The 18,131-nt window shown below is 60.0% G+C and overlaps 1 protein-coding gene and 1 non-coding gene across 2 annotated transcripts; both read right to left on the bottom strand.

Moving 5' to 3' along the window:
* Window positions 1-435: 435 nt before the first annotated feature.
* On the bottom strand, window positions 436-17,422 carry WNT10A (Wnt family member 10A). The gene is made up of 4 exons (XM_061369964.1): window positions 17,108-17,422; window positions 14,012-14,274; window positions 5,841-6,217; window positions 436-1,205 (listed from the first exon to the last, which is right to left on the bottom strand). The coding sequence occupies exons 1-4, from the start codon at window positions 17,164-17,166 to the stop codon at window positions 738-740; spliced, it is 1,167 nt and encodes a 388-aa protein (XP_061225948.1). The 5' UTR covers window positions 17,167-17,422; the 3' UTR covers window positions 436-737.
* Window positions 3,534-3,606, bottom strand: TRNAV-GAC (transfer RNA valine (anticodon GAC)). Its single transcript has one exon. It is a non-coding gene; the product is annotated as a tRNA-Val (tRNA).
* Window positions 17,423-18,131: the final 709 nt, after the last annotated feature.

Genomic DNA, 18,131 nt, shown 5'->3' with positions numbered 1-18,131 from the left:
AGCCCCATGCAGCGGGAAGAGCAGGGTTCTGCATCCTGAAATACCCCATGCTGTCTCCAATCCACTTTTATTCACAATCAGAAAATAACTTACCATACAATAACACAGGCACGCACAGCACAGCCCCGGGCACCCTCCCCTCTGGACACAGTGCTACAGCTCAAGCCAGCAAACCTCTGCCCCTGCAGAGGCAAGCCGCAGCCCACAGAGCTGTGCCCACTCTCCATCCCATGGGATACTCCATCCTCATCTGGCCCAGAGCACAGCCTCGCACGTAGCCGGAGAAACCTGTGCACAGTGCTCGTAGGTATCCCCCCACCCTCCCCTCCCATCCTGGGCTCCCCATGCCCTGCTGTCCCCCACCCCACCCTGCCCCATCCTGCTGGGTGCCAGCAGGCACTTCCCCACCCCTGTGCCCACCCTTCACCCCCCGAGCAGTGCTGGTGTCGACAGTCTGTACAGCATGGCCGTGTGCTCCCCGGGGCCAGGAGCCTTGGTGCTCTCGTGTGGGGCCGGGCAGGCAGCAGTCAGCGGGCAGCCCTGCCCTCCCCAGGTGACATCAAAGTGCTGATTTCGGAGGGTGCCGAGCATCTCCTCTCCCGCTCCCCTCGGAGCGGAGGGAAGCAGGTACCACGGCTCCATCTCCCCCCCCCAGCGCCGATCCCCGTCTCCCTCCCCTGCCGCGGGCAGGCGTGCTTGTCCCTGGCACCCTGGGGTGGGCACCCATCCCTGCCCAGCTACTTGCAGACGCTGACCCACTCGGTGATGCGACACTCCTCACAGGCCACGAAGCAGCACCAGTGGAACTTGCAGTTGCAGCGCTCGCTGCGTGTCTGCCGCAGGATGTTGTGCCCACGGCCGCAGCACAGGCTCTCGCAGTTGTCCATGCCCGGGCTGGTCTTGTTGCAGAGGCGCCCTTGGGTGCCCAAGGAGTCCAGGGCTGGTTCCCGCTCGCAGAAGTCGGGTGACTTCTCAAAGTAAACCAACTCGCTGATGCCGGCCCGGCGGCGATGCCGAGCATGGCCCGGCTCCAGCTGCCCGGCATTGCGGTTGTGGGGCCGGATGAGGGTGGCCCCATAGAAGCGGTCCTTGAGCAGAGACCCCACCAGGCGAAACTCAGGTGTCACCTGCCAGCACGTCTTCAGCTGGCAGCTCCCCGAGGTACCGTGGCACTTGCACTTCCTCCTCATGTTGTCCATCACCACCTGCATGGGGAAAGGACAGAAAGGACACCAAGGGTTGTCATGAGCAGCCATCAGAGCCCTGGAGCTGAAAAGCCAGAAGGACTTCACCTTGCTGCTATGCTCAGTGTCACCCATGTCCCACACCCTGCCCCTTCCCATCCTGGCAGTACCAACTCTATGCTCTAGCAAGGGATCAGCACCTAAAGGGGAGGGTGAGCTACCTGACCACAGGGAGAAGGAACCTGAATCTCACACTGCTGCCTGGCTCCAGCAGCACCAGCTTAACCATGGACCCCACTTAAAAGCTGGCATAGCTAGCATGGCTGCATGGCTGCAGCCCTACTGGGACCCCCCAGTGCAGACGTCCCCATGCACCATACCAGTCAGGAGCACTTCAAGTGGGGCAGGTGAGAGGGATGCTTTCCCCTCCCAGGGCTTCCCCCCACTTAAAGCTCCAGCTTCAGGAGTCCGAGGAGCAGCTCTGCTCTCAGCTCTTGCCTGCTTTCTGGTGGGAGCCAGGGGCACTGAGACACTGCCTCCCACCATCAATCGAATTTCAAGCAGGGATCAGAGATGCTCACAGCCCTGACTTGTGGTCTGGGGAGGCCACAGTGAGGCTGGTGCCACACGTCCACCCATTATGAGGGCCAGCATGCATGGGGCTGGGCTGTGGCTGTGGTTTGGGCTGGGGCCAGAGGCCAGCATGGGGGGCAAGGAGGAGCTTGGGGTCCCTAGGCAATGCTGCTGAGCCCCCAGGCTGCATACTGAGGTCTCCCTAGGTCCCCCATCCCTGCAAGGGACGATGCTGTGGCCATGCCAAGGGAAACCGCTTATGCCCAGCAGTCTCCAGGAACATGGAGCAGCCACTCATCCCCACATGGCCTGGAAAGATGCATGTGGGGATGCGTTTATACCTTCTGTTCTGTCCCAAGAGGGATTCCCTGCTGGGTACTGTTCCTCCATACCCATGCATAACACAGGCTCCACAAGTTCCCTTCTCATGGAGACACCAAAGCCCCTCTAGGAGCTGCGCTGGGGCTTGCAAAGACTATTCCCCCACCTCAGGGACACACTCCAGGAGCCGGGGACAGCCCAGGGGACATGTGGCCTTATGCAAGGTCCTGTCCCATGATACCAACCCTGCCTGGCTGCCCGGCTTCACACCTGACCCATGCTGCCTGCTCCCGCTCCCTCCCTGGGGGGGTACGGGGGGGATGCATATGCAAGGAGTGCCTTCTTTTGAGAGGGGTGGGTAGTTTTTACTCCTTGTTTTCTTGGTTTTGAGTAAATCTCCCCGTTGCTAAGCAGTTATGGTAATGAAGGTCGGCCAGGGAGACACGCCTGGAGCTCGGGGCACACGGTGGAGAGGTCTGGGATGGGCTGGAGTTTGGCTTTCATCCTGCAGAGAGTCCTGTCTGCTGCTGGAACTGCCTCCTCCACCTCGCAGGTAATGAGCTGCCCAGCCTCTTCGCTGTGCCCTGGGTGTGCCAGCCAGAACACCAGCTGCTCGTCACCCTCGTTGCCACCATCCATGGGAACACACTGGCACTGGGACCCATCCTTTCCCACACCGCCGCCCTGCTCCCTTGGCTGGGCCAGGGAAAATCTGCATATAAGGCTCTGGCTGGGATGGAGGGGACAGCAGCATGACAGCTGGACAGGGGCTCATCTGGGGCTATGACTGGTCACAGCAACGGCTGGACAAGACAGCATTTGTGTTCCATCTCCACCACCAAGCCATCACCACTGAGCATCCTGAGCCCCAGCACTACAGCACCCATCCATCCCTGCTCAGGGATGGCTTTTTCTCCCTCCTGCATGGGCAGCACAGGGGACACAGGACCCTGCCAGTGCCAGGAGACCTGTAAAGGACCCATCTGAGGAGCCTCAGCCCCATGCTTTTGCCATCAAATCTCCTCCACACACCCCTACCCATCCAGGTCCTTTCCCTGTCTCAGACACCCAGGTTCAGCACAAGCCCGAACTCGTTGGTGCTTTCTTTCGCACATTCCCAGCTCCTCCCAGACACGCTCATAAGAGCTTTATCGTAGGTCTTTGTTGTGAGGGTAATGGGTAGTTCCTTGCTGCCTTTCATCCTCTCACTCTCTGATCTGTTGCATTAGGAGGACCTGCAAAGCCTCTTGCATGCTCCTGCTGTTCCTCACTTGAGAACTTGCTCCCTCCCAGGGATGCAGGACACCCAAACAACTATTGGCTGCCCAAGGTTTCCTATGCAAACAGTGGACCAAGGTGGCCACTGCCACCATCAGAGGATGCTGCACATCCCCAGCAGCTGTGATCGCCTCCCTGCCTTTGTAGCTGGATGCAAAAGAAGAAAAGAAACCAGTGTGTTTCTGCCTGGTTTCGAACCAGGGACCTTCCGCGTGTCAGGCGAACGTGATAACCACTACACTACAGAAACCCACATCCAATAGCTATTGGATGTGGTCATCGGTGGGATTGTCACCTCCTCCTGGAAAGGGAGGGTCTGAGCTAGGAGACAGGCTGACCCATGTGCAGAACACCCCTGGGACACACGCGGACCATGGACACGATGCTCAGATCATAGAGATGCTGGAGAGCTCTGGTGCATAGAGAGGTGCATGCTCTGCTGCATGCATGCAGAGGTGGCATGCATGTGGCAGGGCACAGCTCATGGCATGCATGTCCACATCACTGCTCTGCTCAAGGGGTACAACCCCCAGGACACAGAGGGGAGGGCCACAAAGCTGCTGCATGCAGCAGAGCCACTCCTTTCCTGGAAATCCCAGCAGACTGCTCCTTATTACAGCAGAAAGATGGTCCTAGAAGTGAGGAGGGCTCACATGGGTGTGGGATCCATGGTGTTGCTGAAAGAGCAGGTGAGGAGCTGGAGAACCCATCCCCAGGCAATGTGAATGGCTGCGTCAAGCCCCGTCAATAAGCATGGCACCAACAGGCACAGTCCAGGCACAGCATCATCTCCTTGTTCCAATGCATGGCACCCAAAGCCACCACAACCTGACACACACACGGGCTCACACCCTCATCTCAACAGTGTCCCTGATCTGGGCAGCCTGTCCAGCCATTGCTTCCCCCCTGCACTGGTACCATACCCTCCTTTACCCCTTTGGTCCTCCTCTGCTTCTGCTTCCTGTTCCCAGGTTGCTTCCATCACCCTAGCTCTTGTCTCTAAAGCCACCAAGAGCTAACACGGCCAGTCCCATGCTGCCCGCCCTTGGGGACAAGCAGACCCAAAGTATTTTTGCTGTTGCTGGATCCCACAGAGACTGCATGCTGACATGCCCCAGTGCAAATATTCCTCTCTCACCTTCCCCTCCTTCTCCATGGGGCTGTCGGGCTTCCTTTGAGAAACGGGCAATACAAACCCCAAATTTCTGAGTAGTGACAGGAGTCCCAGTGTTTTGGGGTACACAGAGATGGAGAGGAGCCAGAATGGGCCCTGTAGCCAGAACTGGGATAGGAGGGTCTTGCCTGGCCTGGGGCAGAGCAGCCTGTGGAGGATTTAGCTGCCTAATGCTGAGTGAGCCTTCACCATGCACAAGCACAGAAAGCCGAACAAGCAAAAAGCTTTGGCTTTCCTCAGGCATTTACAGCTTGGCCAAACTAGGATGGCTTCTTTGGGGTGGTGAAGCTCAGCTCCAGCACCAGGGAAGGGCACACACCAAGGTCTGGCTCTGCAGCGTCGCCATCTCACAGCTGGTTTTAAACATGCTCAAAGCAGGAGGCACATCCAAACGTCTGAGCCACCCCATCCTGGGCAAACACTCCCTGTGGAATTCTGGACTTTAATTACTTATTCCTGCCGCCACTACACACACTCCTGTGCTGCCCTGGCAGCATGTGCCTGGGATCCTGGGGACACGTGTGGGTTCATGGGGATGATGATGTCCCACACATGCGGATTCACTTGGGGATCATGGCGATTCACGGGATGGGGTCCCCCTGGCACCTGCTGGGAGCAAAGGCAGGCAGGGCAATGCAGCGATGATCCCAGCCCCTCCTGCCTGCACGCTCCTTGTCTCCAGTGTCAGGCTGCTTTTAAACATCAGTTGCCAGAGAGTGAAGTACTAATTAGTACCTTTAACAAGATCTGACATCATGAGAATGGAGGGGAGGCTGCCCTGCTTGCCTGGACAGGTTCCAGTACCCCTTAGAGACAGGGGACAAGGCTGTGGGATGTCAGCTCCACTCCCGAGGGGATGCTGCACTTTCCCAGCTGTTACAGGCGCGTGCTGCCTGGCCCAGTCCCACTCACATCTGCCTCCCTGGGACAGTGGCTCCCTCTCCAGAGCCAGAGCTGTGCTGGGTGCTGGAGCCTGTGCTGCACCCCTTTCTGCCAGTGATGTTTCCCTGCCTGTCCATAGCTCTCCCTTGCTGCACCTGCCTGACACCAGTTCACCCTGTCCCTGAGATAGCCCTGCTGCACCACAGGCAGGTCACAGTGGGCAGGGAAGTGTTCCTTGGCAGGGGACAACAGTGATGCCCAGAGGTGCCCTCCCCAGCAGATCTGCTCCACAGCGGGGCTCCACCACTGCCTTTGCTCCGGGCAAAACCAGGGAGATGGGGGCAATGCCAGTCTTGCAGGAGTCCCACCACAGCCCTCCCGCACGTGTCCTGGGGTACCTGGCAGCATCGCCCCACAACCCTGCTCACCTGCCGGCCCACACGGTTGTTGTGCAGCCTCATGCGGGAGTGGATGTCCCTGTAGGTTTCCCGGGAATCAAGGAAATCCTTGGAAAACTTCTCCCCATAGTCCACATCGGGGCTGCACCCTCCCCATTCCCAGGAGTCCTGGAGGCCGGGGGTCTCGGCCGGCATGTGTTCCATGTGCACCCCGTGCACCATGCCCTTGCCACGGTTCATGGCCTCCAGCTGAAGACGATGCAGCTTGCGCCGGAAAGCCTCCTCATCACCCCGGCGTTTCTGGTCGCAGCCGCAGGCCTGCAGCTTGCCGAGGGCGCAGGCGTTGGACACGGCATGCACCACACCGGCGGCTGCAATGGCATACGCGAAGGCGCTCTCCCGAAAGCCTGTGAGGAAGGAGAGAGCAGGGCTCAGGCTGGGGAGTGTGGATGTGCCAGCAGCATGCTGGGGTATAGGGAGCCAGAGTTCAGCTTGTGCCTTGGCTTGTCCTGGTGCACCAGCTTCCACTGGGAACAGGACCAGGACCAAATCCTCACTCAAGCCCCATCCCCACCGTTGCTGCCCTGAAGCCCAGCCCTGCCCCTACCCCAGCTCCCACCATCACCCTGCTCTCCCATTGCCCTAAGAGATGCCACCATGGCATTGCTCAGGTTTCAGTGTCATGGCCCTGATGGGAAAGGCAGCATCTCCTCCCATCCCCACTCAGAGTTTCCCACTATAATACATACACTGCTGGCTGAGGAATACTTCTGCCAAGGAATGGGCCATTTCTGTTTACCCACAGGGTGCAGGATGGGGCAGTAACAGGAGCAGACAGCACTGCTTGTCCAGCCGCATTCATCCGCCCATGCCCCTTCCTTCCCCAAGCCCCATCAGCTCCCTCAGAAAACTAAATGTGCTACCGTGCTGGAAAAATTGAGCATCCCTAGTCAGTGAGAGCATGCCATGACCACATCACACACTGCCAGGGCCAGCAGCTGGTATTCGTTAAACACTGGGGAGCCAGGACGTTCACTAATGCCACTAGTTGGGGATAGGGTGGATGGGGAGAGGGATGGGTCCCGTGGCAGGGGCTCTGTGGGGCTGCTTGGCTTTGCTACAGCTGGATGACGAGCCTCCCCTACCTGGGATCTTCTGTTTTACTTTAAATGCAAAGTAGTGTTTTTATTTGTGGTTCCGGGGCCAAGCGTGGAGCCCACAGCGCCCTTTGCTTCAACACACAGTGACTGGCCCCAGCACAAGGAGGAGGAGGAGGGAGAGCCAGAGTTAGTGCCGTGGCTTCACACGTGAATAAATAAATAGCTGGAGTTCACCAGCCTCTCTCCCTCAATTGAACAAGAGCAGCTTGATCAGCACTGGCTTTGCTACGGCTGAGCAGAGGAGAGGTTTTGGGGGCATTTTCTCCGTGCCATCACACAGGGAGCTTGGGTGAGCACCCCAAAGCACAGATCCCAGGCAGCGGCTCTGCCAGCTCCCTGCCTGCACCACAGAGTCACAAGAGGTGAGAGTACAGCCACTCCCCGCGGCTGTCGCCCATCCTTGGCGATGCTTCCCACCACACATGCCTCCTTGGTGGTTCGCTGCCGCCCGCCAAGCAAACGCTATGATCTTATTAAAGGGAAATGAAACACGGTTCAGAAACCTGCATTTAAAAGTCATGCTGCTCTTTTGTGTGTTAATTTGACACTGGTGCATTTAAAAAATTAACGAGGCGCTTGCTTAAAAGCCAGCGGGAGCCTCTCCCAGCTTCCCCTCGGTGTGGGACAAGCTTGCTCTCAGCCTGCCTCTTTCCGTGCACAAGTTGAACAACATTTTTCAGCAGGCAGGTAATGGGGCTGCTGGTGCGTATGCTGTGCAGCCTCCCCGGGGAGAGCGCTGGCAGGCAGTGCCTGCAACACACCCACATCGCTGTTACAGCAGGACACCCCGAATCTGGGGACCTTCAGTGATGCAGGTCCCACGTAAGTGATGCACGACTGGAGAATCAGCATGGGAAGGTCTCCTGGATCCCAAAATCCTCCCCATGTCCGTTCTCCATCACCACAGTCTGGGTCAGCTCCAGCCCTTCATGAGCACAGCCCAATAGCAGGGGCTTGTCACTGTCACCCCACTTGACATCTCCAGCTCCTTGCACAGCCAGTGCCTGGGGATGGCAGCAGCAAACCCTCCACCCCGCACAACACCCTTCTCTCAGCCCTGCCTTTCCGTTAGCCCGTTTCTCACACATTTCCCCAGCCTGCCCAATACTTTCCCATGTGGCACCTCCCGGGGCCCAGACAGAAGCTCTACCTACCCAGTCCGCCTGGCAAGCCCGTCTCCTTGCAGATAAAGAGGCTAAGTTCTTTTGGTGCCCTCCACAGCTGGAAAACCCCTGGGGTCAAGCCCCTTCTGTTTCCTCCGCTGCTCTCCTGCCGTGCAAAAGCTGATGGATGGGACCCAGGGTCCTTGTCCTTTGAGCTGCCATACCCCAGGCTGCAGGCAGGACAGACCGGTCCCCAGGACTTGACCTCCCAGCGCTCTTGGACTCTTGTCCGGTTCTCACCATGGCCGTTTCCCTGCTCAGTATCGCTGTGCCTGTCCCTGCCACTCCTCCCTGCTTTCTCTGCTCCTTCCCTCACCTTCTTTCATAGGGAGCTGCGAGCAGTGGTGAAGAGGGGGCCAGGGCAGCACTGGGACCGCAGCTTCCATGCCAGTGTGGTTCTGCTTGGAAGTTCAGTTTACATTCCTTGCTCTACCCCAGCCACAGCAGAGCCCAGAGGATTGCAGCAAAGCAGCGAGCAACGTGGCTGCAGGCGACAAACACGGGCCTCATGGGCTTGGAGAAGGTGGGAGCTTGCAGGAACCGCAGGCGAGCACAGATGCGGCATGGAGCCACGAGCCCTTCGGAGAGAGGCTCTCCAGCTACCCCAGCCACCTAAGACCTTAGTGGTGATGTCTGAGTCACCAGATCCCTCCAGAGACCGCAGGAAAGGTTTTAGCTGTGGGAGGTATGAGGAGAAGTATTGCATCCTGCAGGGAAGAGGGAATAGAGGACACCACCCTTACACCACCACCATGCCATGTATTTAAAGGACTGTGCTGGGCAAGGAGGATGGATCTGATGGATCACCCCCAGGTCAGATCCTGAAGTGTCTTTCTTAAGCAAGGGAAAAATTTCCCTGTCAAGATGCATCTGGGAAATGGGGAAACATTTAGCAGGACCCTATGCCCCAGCTGGTACTAGCTCTGCTACAGGTGCTGCAGTTTCTCCATCTCTCATGTGGATGTGGGATGAAGGCAAAGGGGCCAGCTCAGGCACAGCTCTGGGTTCCATGGCCTGGAGACCAGGGAGATCTGGAGTCATGGCCTTCCTCCCACACATCACCATCACATCTGGGCAGCAATGCCCTCCCAGCACCCATCACTGCAGCAGCTGGGTGGCATCAAGGAAGCAGCCAGGACAGCCTGTTCTGGGTGCACCCTGGGGTACCCAAGGGATGCTCAGCCACCCCTCCATGGGCAGTACCCCCAGGAGTGGGGGGCAGCTGCCAGGAGCTGCAGGCACATCGCCCTGGCCTTGCTGGCTGGTGAGGCAGAGGAGAGCTCCTCCTGCCACCCCCTGCGAGGCCCGCAGAGACAGCCAGTCCCAACACGCTGCCTCTCCCCCAGCCCCGCTCCCTCCCCTCTCCCTAATTAAACTGCAGGTGAACCTGCCAGGGTCTGGCCCAGCACCAGGCACTAAACGCCTTCCTGCAGATCCCGACTTGCCTCCCTGCACCTCTTTGAGCATGCCAGGGACAGCCTGCAGCCCTTGCACCCCATCCGCCCGCAGCGCTCCAAGCCAGCAGCCCTTGCCGCTCTGCAGGGAAACAGGATCAGCCCCACACCTCTGGGGATGCTGCCCTCGCACCTCCAGGGATGCTGCCCTGGCCCCAGGGTCTCACTGGGGGCAGGTCTGGGGGATGGGGATACCCACAGGGATGAAGCTGAGCATCCAAAGCACCCACGTGCGCTTCAGGGCCAGGTGGGCAAAGCCCTTGGTTTGCCTGGGGGTACCAAAATCTGTGCCAGCAGACTGGCTGCAGCTGTGCCAGGCCAGGCGCTGCGGTCTGTGGGCACCTGAGCTTGGCTGGGGCTCTGCAGAGCCAGGCACCAGGGTCCTGAGCTTGGCAGCATCTGCCTGGGTAGCCGTAAGAGCACCTGCCTCCCTCAGCACATGGCAAAGCCTCCCCACGCTCCAGTTCACAGCTAGCTGCCCCCCAGCACCTGGTGTTTGCAGCCTTGCAGGGAGTGCCCCTCTCTTCACTGTAAGAAACCAAGGTCTGGCCGTGTACATGCAGGGCCCTTGGCACCAGGAAGCCCTTCAAGGCGGGCACAGGGTGCACCCCGTTCCTCCAAAGGCTGCAGAAGGAACCAGGGAACCCTGCCTTCCAGAGACATATCCCTTCCAGCCATGTACCCTCGGGGCCTTCAAGGACACCCAGCCCCTCCATGAGGGTCCCAGTTATTTCACAGCTCCATATAGATGAGGTTGGGATGAACAAAGGGGAATGTGGAGGGAAGAGGGATCCCTTAGCACACCTCAGACAGCCTCTGCCTGGCACCCGGACAGTCCCAGCCCTGCTGGCACTGCACCAACCCATGCATGCACATCTACCAGACAAGGACAGAGGCTTGGTGACCCACTGCCATCCGCAGCTTTGGTTTTGGCAGGCACCCAGGGACAGTTCAGCACAGCCACACAGTGCTCAGCCACTCACAGATGCTGCAGTGGACCACAAACAAGGGCAAGAGGCAACCCTTTCCAGTGAGCTGGACACGATCATGCTGCTCACCCTAGGAGCAGGGGACCTGTCTCCCCTGCTGATGCAGATGCAGCCACCTGCCTTGACCTCACGGCTCTGTCCTCTTACATCTGCCCCTGAGGTCAGCAGAAGATGTCTGATGGCTGGGACAGCACATGGAGAGTGAGAGTGGTACAGCAGAAAGGGATGGGACCAGGGACAGGACTGGAGGGTGCTGGCAGGGGTGACAGTGTCAGCGAATGGGCAGGAGGGTGGCAAAGACGTAAGCAGTCAGCTGAGGAGTCAGAGATGACAGGAGGATTCGCAATGGCAATGCTGAGCACATGGAGGGCACATGGGGCAAGGAGGATGCAGGGTGTAGATGGCACTGGAGGCTGAGAGGGGGGTACAAGGGACACTCCCCACCCCAAGGGTGCAGCATCAGAAGACCAAACCTGAAAAACCCACAGCCCACTGGAGTGTCTCAAAAATACCAGGGACTCTGTGAGAGCAGGGACAGTAAATCCATGGGCACCCTGATAACCTGTTGTGCTCTGCAGTTGCCATGCCCTGTACCCCAGGGATGGGCACATCTCCCTGCTACCTCCCTGCCAGAGAGCAGGTCTGTGCTCTACACAGAATGCTGTCAGCATCCCTGTCCCTGGCTATGCTGCCCAGAATCCACCTTAGGCTCCCAGTCCTGTCGGATTTGAAGCCTCCCTGCTCCTTCCTGTCTCCCCAGGGCTTGCACTCAAACTTCTGGGATCAGATCAGCAGGATGGGGAGACAGCCATTCATCTGCCACTCTCCCCTGCTCTATTTCCAAGAGATGAGCTTCCCCGCTCCACCAAGTGCCTGGATGCCTGGCAGAGGATGGGACAGGCACCGGTGCTGCTCACACCTGCATTGGTGAAGATGCAAGAGATGCAGGAGGACAGGGTGGAGATGGGGAATGGAGCCAAGTGGGGAGAGCAGGAGGGAGAAGCCAGCTACAAATAATTTAAAGTGAGATTCACGCACGGCTGAACTGATGGCAGAAGAAGTGGGAAAAGGAATGAAAGATTAAAGGGGTCTGTCACTTCGGGTTACAAACAATGATCCTACAAGCACACTGCGCTCCCAGGCACGGCAAGGATGGATGGGGCAGGGCGCAGAGACCTGATCCCCAGAGGTCAGATCCATTAATGCCTGCAGCATGGAGCCTGCACCCCTCGCTTCCACTGCTCGCCTCTCCTCCAGCACTGGGGTTGGGTGATGCACCTGGCTGTAAGGCAGAGCGCAGAGCTCCAGCTCCGTTATAGAGGGACACGAGTGGGCTGGAAGCGGGGCAGGGCACCAGCCTCAAGGCTTGCTCCATGCCAGAACAGCTCCGAGCAACAACATGGGATGGCCTGGGTGCTCAAGGCTCATCCTGCACCCTCTGCTGCCAAAACAGGAGTTCGGTGATATGCCTGTCTGCTCTGCTGCTCCAGCCCTACCTCCATCCTTTCCTGGTGCTGAGTGCTCTATACCAGGGAATTACATCCTACCAGTGCTGGGAGCCTGGGATGAGCTACACCCAAGAGCTCAGGACTGGAGCAGGAGTCCAGGGGCTGCGGGAGTACCCACACCCATCAGTCACAGCCTTGACGATGCAAAGAGCTGAGGTGGCACCTGAGACACAGGTGAGCTGCAAGTCACCGGCCACCACCAGACCCAGTGGGCTGAGGAGGGTTGCAGAAGCCCAGTGCTCTCTGCAGCTGGAGCTTCTCACCCAGGCTGGTGGGACCCAGAGCAGGGAAGCTCGCCTGGGTGTGTGAGCGACTTGAGCCAGCAAGTTAGTGTCTCCTACTGCCTGAGGAGACTAAAAGTGAACTGCATTCCTCAGAGGACCTGGAAATACCTCGATGCTTATCAGGGCTGATGGTCCCCACCCTCCCTGCCAGGCCCTAACCTGGGTGCTGCTCATGGAGGGAAGAGACACTGCCCTCCTCCAGGCACCAGCATGCTGAGAGTGGCCACAGCAGCTCCATGGCTGGACCACAGCCCTCATGCCACATGTGTTCCAAGGCAGCATTTACTCCAGCGAGGCTTTGCCCATCTGCCTTGGACACGAGGGAGCTTCCAGCACCAAAACACTCCTTCACTTCCCTCTCCAGCCATCCCCCCACCAGCTGGAGCTGCCTAGGTGACCCTGCCATCACATCCTTGCAAAGGCATGGAAGTCTTAAGCTGCCAACTTCTCTGTGACTCTCCTTGCAGTCCCATGGACAGAAGATGTTGAAGGATGTGGAAGGATGCTTGAGGAAGGGATAAAGCACCTCTCTACTGGGCACCAGGCCAGAAGGCACTCAGTCTAGGGCAGGTGAACAGTATCTTTGGTGGTTTTCACCTTCTTCAGGAGCTAGAGGAACAATGTGTTTGCTGGGCACCTTTCCTGCCCTCAGCACCCACCTGCTTGCCATTGGCACCCTACTATCCTCTCCTACCCACAGTCTGGGGCTGTGGACACTTGGAGATGTGCTGAAGCCTGGGCTTCAGGAGGGGTACTTAGGTGAGAAGATGCATTCAAGTCCTACAGATGGTCCCATCAGGTCACAACCCTGATCTGTACCATGCAGTGCAGCCCCTCTTGAGACAAGGGGCGATCACTCTGCACCTCCAGAGTCCACTCCTGAGGAAAGATTATCAACTGGGGAGCCGTAACCCAGGCAGAGCCAGCCATGCCTATAGGGGAGTCATGGCACCAGGACTTGACAGACCATAGAGAACTAGGAGAGCTCTCCCAGCAGCTCAGGTGGGTGCTCTGTGGGCAGACAAGCTCCCAGTACAGCCTATCTCTCTGACCCCTCTAGGGTCCCACAAAGCAGCTTTCTGGACTGGGAAGCCAACACAAAGGCAGGATGCCAAGGTGATGGGCTCACAGAGCTATGTCTCCTTATCTAGAGATGTTTCTGCTCACCGTGATGCATGGGAACACCACCCCCAAAGCAGGAAGGAGCCAGGATGCTCACTACATCCACCAAACTGAATCCCAGAGCTCAGCATCCACCTTCAGACCCACCAACTGTTCTGCACACCCATGGCACCATTCCAAACACCAACCTACACCCTATGGGAAGAAGATGCCAGAAAGTGGTGGGGCCTGGAAGAAGCCTTTGCAGTAGCTGGGGCTGGGCAGGGAGGAGTAGCTCATGATGAGGGCCAGTGTAAATACAAAGGTGCATGGAGAAGAGCCCAGCTTTGCCACAGTGCAGTGGCAAAACCCTGTGGTTTCTCAGGCTCTGCCTTCATCCATGGGGATGCTGAAGAGCTGGCCTGGTTCCCTGTGCCAAGGACGAGCTGTGTAGGGAACCACAGAGAGCCTATGATGGCTCCTGAGAGCAGGGGCTGGGCATAGAAAGAGGAAGAAGAGAAGGGAGACCATCCAGCCCTTACCTCTGCTGAAGATAATGCTCTCGTAGGGAATCTTGTTCTTGGTTTCGAGGCTGGAGCAGTTCCAGCGCTGGTCTCGGAACTGGTGCTGGCACTCATGGATAGCGATCTGGATGCCCTGGATGGCCGATGCGGTGACGTCGGGGTGGCGCACGCACACCTCCAGCTGCCGCCGCGTCAGCCCCGGCAGGGTCAGGCACACCGTGTTCGCATTCAGCACCGGCTCCGACGGCAGCTTCAGGCCCAGGATCTCATTGGAACAGGAGCTGGGAGGGAAAGGGAAACCCATGAGCTCAGTGAAAGCAATGTGACAACTGCTCACTTCCCCTTTGGGGTGAGGGAAGAGCTTGGTGGGGGACATACATGGGTAGGAGAGATGCTCCTCAACCCACACCGTGCCTGATGCTTACAGAGAAAGCTGGGAAAGGCCTGGGCATGCCAGCTCAGCCAGGCAGAGATGCCCCAGCAGCAGTGGGGCTGCAATCCTCTCCAGCCATGTCAGCACAGACTGTTCCCAGCAGCAGTCACATTTGGTCCCCCGGCCTCTGGAGCCCAGCGTTTCCCACAGCTGCACCCTGTTTGTGTGCTCCCCCAGGGATCTCACACCCTGGCCACACAGTGCAGACCGTCGGCCCCTTCCCCACAGAGCATAGGCTTTCTCTTGGGAGAGTAACAGAGACCCCGGAGCAGGAGACCATCCCAGGTCTGGCATCACCCTTGTTGCTGGCTGATTCCCTCCCTGCATCTCCCCTATCTCTGCTGGGCCTCAGAAGGGAGGTAACCAGAGGGACCAGCCTTTTCCTGCCAGCTTCACAGGGAAATTCGGAGCCAAGCACGCTGCCGAACACCCTCAAACTCTCAGCAATAATCCCATATTAAGATCCCAGTCCCACTAGAGCTGATGCCTGTCACCACAGAAGCACAGTGACCAGCTGATGCATGGGTAAGTCACACGATCCATGGCAGGGGAGCAAACACCCAAGTAGAGGTGCTGCCTGGGGAAACAGGGAGATAGATGGAGTGTGGGGAGATGGACAAAGCATGTCCAGAGAGAGGTGCCTGAAGCTTAGACAGTGGTATACAGGTGAAGCTAAGACAGTGGTATACAGGACAGATGGATGTGGAGAGGGAAATGGAAGGGGTGGAAGTGTTTGTCTAGCTCCAGGGAATGGCTTGAAGGACACTGAGATCCACAGTGTTCAAGCAGAGGACCTGCAAAGCAAGCAGCAAAGCAGAGGGATGTCCAGGAGTATCTTGCATCTTGCATCAGGAGTTCAGCACTGCCCTGCTCCTTGCTCAGAGCACCTTGGTCCCTGCTGAGAGCTCTCTCCAGGCAGGGTTCCTTCTTCCCTAGTACAGCCAAGAGCTGGGTCTCTGGCGGGAGCAAGGATCTTGGAGCCCTTTTAACCCCGACTACAGAAATGAGACTTGGAGGAGGATGCTGGAGGAAGATCTGTAGCTGCCTTACAGAGCAACCTGGTCTTGGGGAGAAGGGTTGTACCCCCTCTGCTCCCCCAAATCCTGCAAGCTTGGTTCAGGCCCATGGACAGAAGCAGCTCTCGGGGATCAGGGACTGACTTCCCCAGCTCAGTGCTCACCCAGCTCTGGAGGAAGGGCTCAGCCCGAGGGTCCCTGCTGATTTGCAGCTTGTTCGGGGGGAAGGGGAGCTGTCAGAGTCAGGCTGCTGCTTTCTTCAGCTTCCCAAGTGTGTTTACACGCATGCCACCACTTCCACTGGTGATATGTGGGTCTGCCACGGTGCAGATCTACTGTGGCTCCAACGGGGTGAGTCAAGGTGGGGGGAGAGCGGACAGAAGGAAAGCAGAAGGGGGTGCATCTCTCGAAAGCACCAGCACAGGAGAGGAAGTCCTCTGCCTGGCTCCTGCGCTCATTCACCGCCTCGAAGCAAGCTGTGGCTGACACGAGATGCAAAACAGGTCCGCAGCTACCACCATCACCAGCCCCAGCAGCTTCTGCCCCAAGCACTGCAAGAACCTTGTCCCATGCTTGCCTTGAGCCAGACACAGTGCCTGCCACCCTCTCCCAGGGCATCCTGGGGGTGTGGGGGATGTTACGGTGCTTCTCCCCATCGCACAGCAGGGAAACTGAGGCAGGAGCCCTTGTGCTGGGCCCCGGAGAGCAGAGGGCAGGTCCTGCTGCCTCTTGCTCCACCCAGGGCTCAGGGAGACCCAGGGACCGGCAAGGAGCTGTCACTGTCTCCCTCCCTAGGAGGACACAGCACTCCCCCAGCTCTCTTCCCCCTTGAAATCTGGATTTAAACTTGATTTCACGGTGACAAGCCCCCAGGTCACAGGCTGCAGCGGCTGCTGCTTTAATTAATACAAGTCCCAACGTTAACAAATTATATTTAAAGGGGCTGGAGGGAGGGGGAAGGGCGGGTGACCCCCCCCCCACTCACACTAGCACCAGTGTTAACCCCTGGCTGTCCACAGCGCACAAGTTTGGGAGCGGGCGAGGGGAGCTGCCAGCCACCCGGGAGAGATGCACACAGAAGGGGTGGTGAGTGTTTGGGGGGCCGTTTTATGGAAGGCAGGCGGCCCCCTCTTACCCCCCTCTCCCATCGCTTTTAGCACCGGCGGAGCCGCGGAGGGGATGCAGGTGGATCCCCCACCCTGGTGCGCGCCTCTGGGGTGCGGAGCCCAAAGGCCCCCGTCCCGTCCCCCATGACATCCTCTCCGGCATCCCTTCGGCCTCCGCGGGGGCCCCCGGCAGCGAGGCCCGTCCTCCGCCCGGGGAGAGGGGGGAAACTGAGGCAAATAGGGCGGGCGCTGGGGCGGCTCCGGCCGGGGAGGAAGGGGGACAACCTCCGGGAGCGAGGGGAGCCGCGCATCCCGCCGCCTCTCCTCCGGGCCGGAGCAACTGGGCGGGCAACGGGGGCAATGGCCCTGACAGAGCCCTGAGGGGGGGGCCGCAGCCGTGCGGGGCCGGGCCGGGCCGGGCCGGGGCGGCGGGACCCCCTCCCAGCCTCCCTGGGCAGCCCGCCCCCGGCGTGGGGCTGGGCTCGGCGGCTTCCCGGCGCCCTCCCCGCGCGACCGGGGCGCTCAGCAGCAGCGGGGCTGAGGGGAGGCCAGCTCCTACCTGGGTACCCAGAGGCTGAGCAGCAGCGAGCAGAGTCCGTGGGCCAGGGCCGGGCGCATCTTCGCTGGGGCAGCGGCTGTGCGGGCTGCGGGCGGGCGGGCGCCTTTGGGGCAGGGGCGGCGGGGCTCGGCGCTGCTCTCTGCCCGCTTTGTTTGTTGTGGGTTGTTTGCTTGTTTGTGTTTTCCCCTCTCCTCCCTCTCACTGGCTCCCTGCGCGCCGGGGCTCGGCTCGCCGGGGCGGCTCTGCCATCCTCCCGGGATGCCCCCCCCGCCTCCCGCCGCCCCGGCGCCCGCCGAGCCCGGCGAGGGCTGCGTGCTCCCCGCCCTGCCCGCCGCCGCCCCGCCGCGCTCAGCCCCCCGGCTCAGCCCCCCATGGCGGGACGCGCCGGGGAGCCGGGGGGGCCCTCGGCCCGCGGGGTGCGCTCCCCCGCCGCTCCCCAGGGCGCCCCGGGGCTCCGGGGCCGCGGCGGGCGTGGGCAGAACTCGGCGGGCGAGCGGCTCTGCGGCTCCCGAGGGACCTGCAGGCACATGGGGAGCCGCGGCCCCCCTGCCGCCCCCCGCCGCCGGTGTCGCTGGGCCGCCGGCGGAGCGGGCAGGGTCGCGGCCGGAGCGCCCCGGGAGCGCTGGGCGCGGAGCGGCGGCGGCGGCGGCTCTGCCTGGGATCGCGCTGCGCCGAACATTACTCAGCGCCCGGAGCCCGAGTCCCGACACGTCCAGACAGGAGCCCGCGGGGGAAGGACGGGGCAGAGGGTGGCAGCGGGGCGGGGAGCCTGCGTGTCGCACGCAGCCTGCCGGGGAGGGAGCGGGCGGCGGGGGGGCGATCGCCGAGCCCCGGCCGGGGGAGCGGGCACCGGGGGGGCAGGGGGGAGAAGCAGGCGCTGGGTGTAGGGTAAGTGTGGGTGCTGTAGGGGAGCACGCAAGGTGTGGGGTGAGGGTGCGCGGCATGGGGATTGAGCGTGGTGAGAGGTGAGGGTGCGTGGCCTGGGACAAGCGTGCACGGTGTGGGAGGCTGTGTGTGGTGTGAG

Source organism: Neopsephotus bourkii, unplaced genomic scaffold (assembly GCF_033783945.1).
Source record: "Neopsephotus bourkii isolate Nb327-2 ecotype Australia unplaced genomic scaffold, CSIRO-AGI_Nbou_v1 NB_1526, whole genome shotgun sequence".
NCBI lineage: Eukaryota > Metazoa > Chordata > Aves > Psittaciformes > Psittacidae > Neopsephotus > Neopsephotus bourkii.
The sequence above is the reverse complement of the archived record's forward strand: the minus strand, read 5'-3'. Positions and strand labels throughout refer to the sequence as shown.

Coding starts and splice junctions, on each gene's coding strand:
- WNT10A (XM_061369964.1), bottom strand. CDS start 17,166: ATGCGCCCGGCCCTGGCCCACGGACTCTGCTCGCTGCTGCTCAGCCTC. Junction 14,275..17,107: donor CTCAGCCTCTGGGTACCCAG/GTAGGAGCTGGC, acceptor TTTCCCTCCCAG/CTCCTGTTCCAATGAGATCC. Junction 6,218..14,011: donor GAGCATTATCTTCAGCAGAG/GTAAGGGCTGGA, acceptor CCTTCCTCACAG/GCTTTCGGGAGAGCGCCTTC.